Genomic DNA, 11,586 nt, shown 5'->3' with positions numbered 1-11,586 from the left:
ATAATAAACCATCCATTTTAAAAATGAAGCACAGATTATAATATTGCATTCTGTAAAAATCCAAAAACAATAATTGTATAACTGTAATAGTTGCAAAAAATAATTCTGTCAAAAGATAATTGTAATTAATGGATAGCTATTACTGAGAAGCTTTTACCATACTTCATTAGAAATGAAAAAGAACTGCTTTTTAGAAAAACTAGAAATGATTTCATTCTGTGCTGTTTTCAGTTCAGGAATCAAGAGGATGCAAACTCATTGAAAATAAATTATTTTGTAATTTTCATCGGGTCATTGAAACCTTTCACTTCATGGTCATATTCTATTTAGTGTAATGTCATTCAATTTGAGACCTCCTGACAGATGTTACAGAATGCTCAATTTTACTTATTTTACTCATTGTAATACCTGAGCAGCGGTATTGGTTCTAATAATGTCTTTTCAATAATCACTGTAACTTTGCATCAACTGTATCTCAATCAAACTTGAGTTTGAAACTATAAAATATAGTTTAGTCCACTATATTAGGAACATTCAAATGCAGCTTTGACTACTTATGAGTTTGTTACTATTGGGAACATTTTTGTACAGAGCTAGAAGCTATTTTGAAAGACAAAGTTTGTGGCAGCTTGGGCATAATCACTTAGTCTAGTCCTGAAAGATAAAATACATCATAATACTAATATTCATACTAATTTGTAATACTAATTTATTTATACAACTTACCCAGCACTTCACATCCTTGGGTCATAATCAATCTCTTCAAATTTCCCCCATATTGTGTTAAAGTACAAACTAGTTGTGCTAAATCTCAAATGCAAATGTTCTTGTGTTTTATGCCCTTCTCCAGTTTAATTTGCAGTACTCTCTCAATTTGTCACCTAATCAGAAAAGCAGTTGTTTTGCCCTGAAATGTACAATACATATCTGGATAGATACTATGTGACCCCAATATGCAGGACAATTTGTAGCTTTCTATGCTACCTCGCAGTTTTAAGAGTGCTAAGACCCTATTCTTCCACAACAGGTTGTTTGTATTACCCAGAATCACCAGAGCTCCCACAGACCAGAATAAGGTAGTAGTACTACATAATTATCCTTTTTATCCTCCAGCAGTTACAACATTCATATCTGTCTGCATGATACATGGAACATACAACACAAAACATCCAAACAAGACACATACTGTATTCACAAAAACACGTAAACAACACAGTCCCCATTAATCCCAAACAAATCTTCTTAACGAAAAAAGAAAAGTCTGGTTCTCATTAAATATTTCTGGTCATTATCCTGGCATGCCTTCTTCAGTCTCTATAGTCGCACTGAAGGAAGAAACTCCAGGTAGTCCTTCCATTGTCTTATGCATCCTGTTCAGTCCTGACTATCCCAAACGATGTGGTACCTACTGTCCCCACCCCTCCTCCGAGTCCAATGCAAGGCAGCAGGAGGTAGAGAGAGCTGAACGATGGGCCTTCCTCTCCTGCTCTCTGTTGGACACCTTCCTCTGGTGCCCGAGTTCTCTCCTGTTTCCAGTGGTGAAATCTGTGTCCCCACCACATTCTTCTCTTGAAATTCTCCTCCGTGTCCTCCTGACTGGTGCTTACGAAGCCTATTCTTCCCCTATTCTGGAGTCTTCTCCCTTCTGCAAGCACAGTTAAACGTGACTCACTAACCCACATCACCTGAACTGTGTGGTAATTAACAGGAATATAAGCAAAAACCATGCATCAGTCAATCTTTATGGGTTTCCAGCTGTTCTGCCTTTTGTGTTGTAATGACCTTTAATTGAGAGGAATCTCAAATAACAAAGAAGAAAGACAAACACCCCCCCTGACAAAGACACTGGCCACTATAAGCGAAGTCAGTATAGTCTACAAGCTTCTGATCCACTGCCACATTTTGTCAGTCCATGACATACACTTCAGTTGTGGAGAATGTGAGATCCCTATTCCTTTCCTATGAACACTTTAGATACTTTCTAGATGGAAAAAAAAACTACTGTATTAATATATTAATGAATAATAAAAAAATAGACACAAAATATGTTAAACAGAGGCAGTCATGTACAGTAAGAGGGAAAATACATATTTACAGGTCTCCAGCCAAATAAAGATATGTTGATGAATCTCTACAGTCAGTAATTAATTTTCAAGATGTCATACTGTTTCATTACTGTCTTCACCACTTTTATGGTGATAAGGGTATGTTTAAGAAACTGCTGAGTAAAACCACCAAAGGACAAGCTCCTTTTTCAACCATATTTGTAGTACAGTATAATTCAAAGGTTTGTTTAGACAAGATAATAATAGCAACCAATATGAATTATGTGCATTGAATCAAGTGGAAAGAAGACACTACTAATTGCTGTTTACAAGTAGCTGTTTTTATTATTTGAGCTGTAAAAGAAACTTTAATTAGTTGTCAACATACAACAACAAAACATTTCCATTTTCCAGTGATGTCTGATATCTCTTATTTAACTTACTGAATATGTTAACGTTGATGATGTTAAACTTAATTAGCCACAGTAAACAAACTGAACTAACAGAGATTTTAAATGTTAGACAGCGATATTTTAATTGCGCAAAAAAATCACAACATAATCATATCCAAGGCAATTTCTGTTGTTACAAAAATTCTTATAAATATTCAAGAGACACTTGATAGCATCTTAAAGCATCTGATAGTTTTTCCACATTTCAGCTTTGTTTTTCAGTAAAGAACATTTACCACATGCCATGGTGCCTTCACAACTGTAGCATGCACAAGAAATATAATTGTGTATTGTGTGTATATAATTGGTATTCTTTTGCCACATGCAAAAACCAGTGCAGAACAATTATTCCTTGTGTGCATCCCCCTGCTCGGTTGTCTGCTCTGTCTCCTCTTGTGTGTCCTCAGATGTCTCAGCCCCAGAACTGCTTTCTCTCTCTTCTGTCTCTGTTTTCTCCTTTCTCTCTGACCCTTTGTTTGGCTGATGAGGTCCAGGGACGCATGCTCTCTGATCTTCCTTATCCTTTTCTTTTCCCTCATTTTTCTTGGTCTTATTCCTGGAGGACATAGCTTTAATCTTAAAAAAAAACATATTAAAGACGATCATTTCTCTTCATATGCGCGAAAGGCCCACATTACAATGAACCATAGAACTGCTTTAACAGCACGGCTCAGCAATTCTAAAGTAACCAGACACTCCAAGATTTCTCTTTTAGCACTACTGCTCATCAGAATTGAAATAGATAAGCACTTACATATACTAAGGACTTACAGAACTAAGTAGATAAGCACTTACATATACAGTGCCTTGCGAAAGTATTCGGCCCCCTTGAACTTTTCAACCTTTTGCCACATTTCAGGCTTCAAACATAAAGATATAAATTTTTTATTTTATGTGAAGAATCACCAACAAGTGGGACACAATTGTGAAGTGGAACGAAATCTATTGGATTTTTGAAACTTTTTTAACTAATAAAAAAATGAAAAGTGGGGCGTGCAAAATTATTCGGCCCCTTTACTTTCAGTGCAGCAAACTCACTCCAGAAGTTCAGCGAGGATCTCTGAATGATCCAATGTTGTCCTAAATGACTGATGGTGATAAATAGAATCCACCTGTGTGTAATCAAGTCTCTGTATAAATGCACCTGCTCTGTGATAGTCTCAAGGTTCTGTTGAAAGCGCAGAGAGCATCATGAAGACCAAGGAACACACCAGGCAGGTCCGTAATACTGTTGTGGAGAAGTTTAAAGCCGGATTTGGATACAAAAAGATTTCCCAAGCTTCAAACATCCCAAGGAGCACTGTGCAAGCGATCATCTTGAAATGGAAGGAGTATCAGACCACTGCAAATCTACCAAGACCTGGCCGTCCCTCTAAACTTTCAGCTCAGACAAGGAGAAGACTGATCAGAGATGCAGCCAAGAGGCCCATGATCACTCTGGATGAACTGCAGAGAACAGCTGAGGTGGGAGAGTCTGTCCATAGGACAACAATCAGTCTTACACTGCACAAATCTGGCCTTTATGGAAGAGTGGCAAGAAGAAAGCCATTTCTCAAAGATATCCATAAAAAGTCTCGTCTAAAGTTTGCCACAAGCCACCTGGGAGACACCCCAAACATGTGGAAGAAGGTGCTCTGGTCAGATGAAACCAAAATCGAACTTTTTGGCCACAATGCAAAACGATATGTTTGGCGTAAAAGCAACACAGCTCATCACCCTCAACACACCATCCCCACTGTCAAACATGGTGGTGGCAGCATCATGGTTTGGGCCTGCTTTTCTTCAGCAGGGACAGGGAAGATGGTTAAAATTGAGGGGAAGATGGATGCAGCCAAATACAGGACCATTCTGGATGAAAACCTGTTGGAGTCTGCAAAAGACCTGAAACTGGGACGGAGATTTATCTTCCAACAAGACAATGATCCCAAACATACAGCAAAATCTACAAAGGAATGGTTCACAAATAAACGTATCCAGGTGTTTGAATGGCCAAGTCAAAGTCCAGACCTGAATCCAATCGAGAATCTGTGGAAAGAGCTGAAAACTGCTGTTCACAAACGCTCTCCATCCAACCTCACTGAGCTCGAGCTGTTTTGCAAGGAAGAATGGGCAAGAATTTCAGTCTCTCGATGTGCAAAACTGATAGAGACATACCCCAAGCGACTTGCAGCTGTAATCGCAGCAAAAGGTGGCTCTACAAAGTATTAACGCAAGGGGGCCGAATAATTTTGCACGCCCCACTTTTCATTTTTTTATTAGTTAAAAAAGTTTCAAAAATCCAATAGATTTCGTTCCACTTCACAATTGTGTCCCACTTGTTGGTGATTCTTCACATAAAATAAAAAATTTATATATTTATGTTTGAAGCCTGAAATGTGGCAAAAGGTTGAAAAGTTCAAGGGGGCCGAATACTTTCGCAAGGCACTGTACAGTACTTACAAAAAGGTGGGGTTCCCACTTCCAGATCTTGCAAGAGGTATTCATGGGAACCCAGTACATCCAGTGGCACATCCAGGAACACAAAGAAGCAGACAATGGATCAACTTCAAATGCATTTTACCTTTCTGTTGCACGGGGTACTCTGTCTCCGAGGGTAGTGCGCAATTCGCTCCATGTATTTTTCAGTCCTCCGCCAGTCCTCACGCCACCTCTCCACACTGTAGCGTGACCCACAATGGGAGATCCTTTCCAGGATGACCTGGTTCTCCTTGGTGACACGAAGCAGCTCCTGCTGTCGCTTCTCTCTGCTCAGACTGCAGTTCAGACACCCGGGAAAATGCAAGCATTTTCTACAGTCCACAAGGTCTTCTGTCTATGTCATCAAATTATCCAAACACAGGGTTTGCCTTCATTTAGATACCATGTAGCAGAGTTAGAATAAATGACAGAATAAACCGTTCTCAACTACAGTCCTTAAGGGATATACCTCAAAGAGCAAGACAGGAGGTGATGATCAGTCATTAAAATATCAGTGGTATTAGTGGAACATCACATTAGTGTCCACAGGGTTTTTATTTAATTAATTAATCATAAGTTTCACGGTGTTCACATTTGACACTGTCCAAATGATAACTGTGTTATGGATTGAAATGTGTGTTAAAGGGTTTTTACTGGTGATGGCCTAAAGGAGACCCATGAAACGTGCTTGAAGTTCAAGAGCTGTGTCTACGGTAACTGGTCACATGGTGCACTTCAATCAGCAATCACAACTAAAAGACTAAAACGGCCTGAAACATGTCTTCTTAAAACATTAGGTGCCTATATATTGAAACGTTTCTCTGTCATGGAGCCAACAAAAGCCAACGGCCCAGCAGTTCTCGACACTGCCCTCTGACACAGAACATTGCAAGGACCTTTGCTGAGCTCGTCATTCTCCTGTGTACCTTCAGAATTATGGCTGTACCTAACTGGCTTTTACAGCATATTATTTCATTATTGAAGTCTATTGTCTATTGAGCCCTATCCTTATATTACCCTTTGCTATGCTTTCTCTCTGCTGTGTAACTAATTGCTTAAGATTGTGTCCTGCAGTTGGGTGGTTGGCTGTAATTGTGAGGCACGTTTTGTTTTCCACTTACAAGGGTACCTTTTATATTCGTAGTCGTTTCTGTTGTCAATACGTCCTGTTGTCCTCATAATATAAGACATCTTCCCCAGCAGCATGTCGTTATCTCTCTGAATAACAGACAGGCGCTCCTCTTCCAGCTTGAAAAACAAAAATACAGAACTAATTAAAGACACACATTTCACATCTAAGCACAGGCAGTGGCACTGCAAAGATATCTGCAGTAAGCACAATATTAAGGATGAATTAACAGCCCTAGTATTCTGTAAAACATTACCACAATCTAGGAAAGGATGTATAGCTTTCCATTTCATTATCAAGCAATCTGCAGGTACATCAATTTCAACAATGACCTTTGCTTTATGCAGTTTACGGCTAATTATGTTTTTGTTACCTTCAACTTCTTCATTTTTACGTGAAGATGACCGTATGCTTGCGGTGAGGTAGTGTTCACCATGGGCTGTGCTGACTTCACCTGAAGGAAAAAAAAATTCCTTACAAAATTCAGGTTCTGTATTTGCAGACACAGGTACATGTTTGTTTTTAATCTGGTGAAACTTCAGCTTTTTGTGGAGCAAACCTATTCATTTCTGTCATAGGAAACTATGCACATACCTATTAAGCAACTTACGGTAGGTGTCTACAATAGTCTAGTGATCACTTTTCCCCAGATATTGAGCAGGAAGACACAGTAGAAATGAATGTTGCTCTTTGTTCTGTACGGAAGTCAGGGCAACTGATGGCGGATGTGGGTATTCCCAAAGGAGGGCCTTAAGTAGCGAGCAGAAGAGCGTTCTCTCCAGAAAACCCTCCAGAGAAGTAGTAGTGAAGACCGTTAGCTAGTTCAGCTGTTCCTCTGGGTCTTGTCTCCCTTGTAAATAGTTAAGAGCATTAAAGTACTGTTCTGGTCATTAAAGCTCTACCAAGCTCAAACCAGTGTACACAGAGAACAGAATAACCTCAAGCTAAAATATCAATTAATTGTTCACAATTTACTATGATTTTCCATAAGATGACTTAGAAGTGAATGGTTCTGTTTGAAGTGTATGGAATAAAATCATTAATTGCTGTGCTAAGGTAACTGCAGCAGTGTGGTGCAGTGGTTAAGGTTCTGGACTCATAATTGTCATTGCCAGGATTCAAATCCTAGCAGGGTTGCTGCTGTGGCACTTCATTCACTTTGCTTTGGTTAAATGCCCAGCTATATAAATGGGTAAAAATAAAAGCATCAGACAAATTACTGAGGGGGCAAGCAAATGACCAAGAAAAGGAATACAACAGTAAAATCTTGGATTCATTTTGAGTACCACCTGTAGAGCTAAAGTCATGTACTGTGAAAGTGTTTACTTTGTTTAAGATTATAAACATATGGAATAGCTTAGTCACTTATATGGGCACACTATTCATTGCTTTTAATTGTATTTCATTTATTTTCAGGAGAACTGAATCATTCCACTGGGAACTGTTAATGTGCATTCCAAGTAGTTCTACATTTTGAGATTTTCTCTGCGATGGCTTCATGTTTCATTTAGTAACAATTACTGATCTCTCATTCTTTTGTGTGATTCAGTAACAGTTAACAATTACCTAGGTTTTGTGCTTAATTCAGTTATCAAGATAACAGAACACAGAGCATTATTGATAGATTTCATTTTGAATTTGAATTGACTGAAGGATGTTTATCAGTTTGCAGCATAAAAGGAAGGGTAGTGTTGGCTTCAATAAATGGGTGCAAATAAAAGCATCAGAAAAATTACTGTTGGGCCAAGCAAATGACCAAGAAAAGCAAAATAAGTTAATAAAGTTATGGCACTTCCCTACCTGGCTGGTAGTTTTTTTTTATAAATTAATGTATATACATTTAGTGTCTAAAACAATAAGCAAGCAAATATCTACAAAGGGATTTCAATAGTCAATCAATAGGCAAACCCATCAAAAGCATGCACACAAGCATGATGGCTTTCACAAACTTAAAATAACAGCAGTAACACATGACTCTATTTTAGGAATTGTCTTAGGAATTGTCTAAAAATAACATACCTTTCTCCTGTGTTCCTTGTAGCAAGTTATGTCCCATTTCTGCTGTAGATATTTGTTCCCACATGGAAGTACTGGCTGATAAGCCCTGTGTTGCATCTTGCAGCACTGAGAAGCCCGCACAATCTCTGTATACTGCAAGCTGTGTGCTGTCAGCCCTGAACCCTTGCCCTGTAAGCAGCTGAGTTGTGGGGCTTGGAGACTGCAGTGTGTTTTCAGCTAGTCATGTGGGGGGGTTGCCATGACAGCGGCTTGGAAAGGATGAATAGCTTTGCTTTGCCTTTTCAAACAATCTGCAGGTAAAACAATTTCAACTGCTAAATTTTATGCAGCAATCTCTGACACTATCAATAACTAGAAAATAAAGACAGTTTGGGGAAGTTCAGAACAGTGACCTTTTACTGCAGATTTTGCTTTCAGTATTCTGGTACTACCAGAAGTATTACTGTTATTAATAAAGGTAGTAGCAATGCTGTATAATCAATCTCAGTTGATTCTTCAGTACGAAAGGATGTTTGAGACTACTGATGTTAAAGAAAGTTACAGTACAGAGCTCCACCATATCAAAATGAGCACTCCCTAACATTAAATAATTGTCCAGTTAAGTTACAATTTTGTCTGCCCCTAGATAAGGGTCTTACCCTACCAGGTGAAGTCATTATAGACCAATGCACTTTTGCACTTTTTTCACTCACCCTAATTCTTTCATTTTACAACTTTTTACCTCTTTTCTTTCTCATAATAATCAACACAACTCCCAAGTGCAATTAACACTAAGCCTATTTTTTCCCTTTCCAATACCTTTCATGCAGACAGCATACTCACAGTCTGTTGTGTACTTACCCCCCTGCCAAGGCTCTCTTCTGTCCTTGCAGTGGAGACACGCCAGACTTCCACACATCTCCAGCACAGTCAGGAGCCAGTCAGGCAGCCCCTCCAAATTTTCTTCCCTAAGAGTCTGAAGCTTCCAGGCTGCATCTCCTACTCTCTGGTTCCTAAACGTTCATGCACACTGAGCTCCGGAGCATCGGCGGGTCAGGGGAGAACACCAGCTGGGGTCGTTTATTGTTGGACCCCTTTCTGGGGTCCTAGTTCTTATACATTGATCCCCTTCTGGGGAGGACTGCATGTACTCTCTACCAATGTTATTCTCCTGCCACACTCATGCACCTTTGAGGACCCAGCACACAGCTCTGCACTGCTGTGCTGCATCTCTGGTGCCCACAACTGTCAGAATGGGCTGTTCTGTCCCAGGGCCCTGGTGGTCAAAACAGATTCCATTCCACCAAAATTTTACATACTTGCCATAGCGACAGCCTACACATTCTACACAGCCTTCAGCACCACTGCTGATGAACACTCGCACAACAGTTACAAACTCTCACTCACAACACCCCCATATACTTGGAGAGCTTCACTTCCCTTTCCTGGGCATCTCTTCGGAAATACAGCCAAAAGCCTCTGCCCTCCTTGCTATCTTTCCTTCCATCCCTGCTATGCCAGCTATACCACTTCCCCCATGAACAAACAATGTCACCATTGTCCACAGCATCTGCAGCTGCCAGTCTCTACTTCTCAATTAGCCTGTTTCCTTGGATCCTGCAACCATCAGCCTTCAAAACATTACCATTCCGGCTCTCTCCCAAAGCCTGCCTCCTTGATGCTGCAACAGCCAGTCTCCTGCCTGCATCCCTGGAGCTGCAGCAGCTACCACTACTCACCAGCCTTCCCAACCTGTGCTGCAGCCACCAGTCTCCACTGCTCACCACTTGACCAGCTTCTTCTGTCTCTCCTGCTCCTGCAGCTGATAGCATCTGCTGCTCACTATGGCTGCTGGCCATTCTTTTCTGAGAAAGGGGAGAGTCTCTTGCATCCCCGAGGTTATGGTGATCTTGTAAGAGGGAACATATCTCACAGCCATCAGCCCATATTGCTAATAAATCCGCCATGACAAGTATTTTCCAGAGCCCCGCCTGTGGGCAGCTTGTCAGTGTCCTTCACATCTGCTGAAGCATTAAATTGTTGTACTCCCAGCTGCAGCCCCTCAAGGCATTAACTAGGTGCATGTCTGAATGAGCTAGAAGAGCCAAACAGATTCTTCTTGTTGGTAACCATTCTAATGTTCTTAGGAATGGATAACACAAGAAAACACTTAATATCCTGGGTAATATCATTTATGGTGATATTGTACTGAGGGAAATCTATTGATCTTTCCATGCGTGTGCAAGAGCTTAGAATCTGCCAGTGATACATCAATAACTACAGCTCTGGATCCATCTCCTTCATACGTAAAGAACTCTTCTCCAGTTTGCACAACACACTACTAAGCCTCAGTATTGAATCAAAACCTCCTGAATCTGCATAGTATTTCTGGATGTGTTGTACTTCACACTGTTAAAACATTAGGCCTTATTTTAACTTTCTTTTTACCAAATTGGCCCATGCCATAAAAAAAGAAGTAGTCAGATAGGGCTCTGAGCACAGTGAAAATAATTTATTTTAGGCTTAGTAAAAAGTGAAAAATTTATATAAGTGATATAATTAAACATATGTCATTTGTTTTTCATGTAAAATGTATCATTCATGTTCACACCTGAACACAGAGGACAAAAATGCACTGCCATAACTTCTTATTATTTTCAGGTGCACACTGTACACACACTGGCACAGTCTGTTCTCCATTTCTCTTCAATGGCAAGGTTGTTTTGCAGTGACATTTCTTGTCCTGTAGAAGTGCATCTGAGAGGGTCCCCAGCAGGCAGCTGAAGAGCCCAGTTCAAGACGTCACCAGCAGGGGTGAGAGTGGAAGTTTTCTGTTTGGATGTGACCTTGTTCTTTTGCGGAGGTGTCATGTCAGTGTTTCCTCAAGAAACATCTGCATTGAACTATTTATTACAACTATGAGCAGGCTCAATGTCATGGGTTTCTTTTCATTCCATTTCTTCCCCGAGGAGAGCAGGAGCTGATCTTGTGCTTCCTAGCATGCCTACAAAGCAGTAGAGCTGCTGAGAATGGAGAAGAAGATGTAGCTAATGGTAAGTTGCCTTCCGTCTGTGGCTACCTTTTGAGTTTTTTACATCTTTATATTTTAGATGAATTTGTTTCATTGCGGTAAAGGACTTTAATTGAAAGTTAGCTGTGATTCTACTCAAGCACAGTAAACTTGTGGTGTGGGAATGGGTTCAGTTTAGTATTTATGTATTGGTTTGGAATTTCATTTTTAACACACTTATATTCAGATGTTCTTTCAACCAGAACTAAAAGGCTTGTTGTAGTGTGCTATCTGGGTCAAAAGCATTTCCATTGAGCTCTTCAGCTTTTCTTGACCTGTTAAAAATGTGATAAGTAGACAAATAGATATTGAACCCACCAATTGTGGAATTGTCACTGTGTATGACATTAGTTTAATACTTGATTATTTAAACAAATTGAAAATGTTTTGGATTTAAAATAGTTTGCAAAGATAGCTACATTTGAACAATGCATA

At 39.8% G+C, this 11,586-nt stretch overlaps 1 protein-coding gene across 1 annotated transcript; it reads right to left on the bottom strand.

The window, feature by feature from the left end:
• Nucleotides 1-2,368: 2,368 nt before the first annotated feature.
• On the bottom strand, nucleotides 2,369-8,302 carry cfap97d2 (CFAP97 domain containing 2). The gene is made up of 5 exons (XM_088604736.1): nucleotides 8,103-8,302; nucleotides 6,457-6,537; nucleotides 6,084-6,202; nucleotides 5,058-5,250; nucleotides 2,369-3,073 (listed from the first exon to the last, which is right to left on the bottom strand). The coding sequence occupies exons 1-5, from the start codon at nucleotides 8,196-8,198 to the stop codon at nucleotides 2,843-2,845; spliced, it is 720 nt and encodes a 239-aa protein (XP_088460862.1). The 5' UTR covers nucleotides 8,199-8,302; the 3' UTR covers nucleotides 2,369-2,842.
• Between the last annotated feature and the right edge of the window lie 3,284 nt (nucleotides 8,303-11,586).

Source organism: Lepisosteus platostomus, chromosome 2, assembly GCF_059453375.1.
Source record: "Lepisosteus platostomus isolate fLepPlt1 chromosome 2, fLepPlt1.hap1, whole genome shotgun sequence".
Taxonomy (NCBI): Eukaryota; Metazoa; Chordata; class Actinopteri; order Semionotiformes; family Lepisosteidae; genus Lepisosteus; species Lepisosteus platostomus.
The sequence above is the reverse complement of the archived record's forward strand: the minus strand, read 5'-3'. Positions and strand labels throughout refer to the sequence as shown.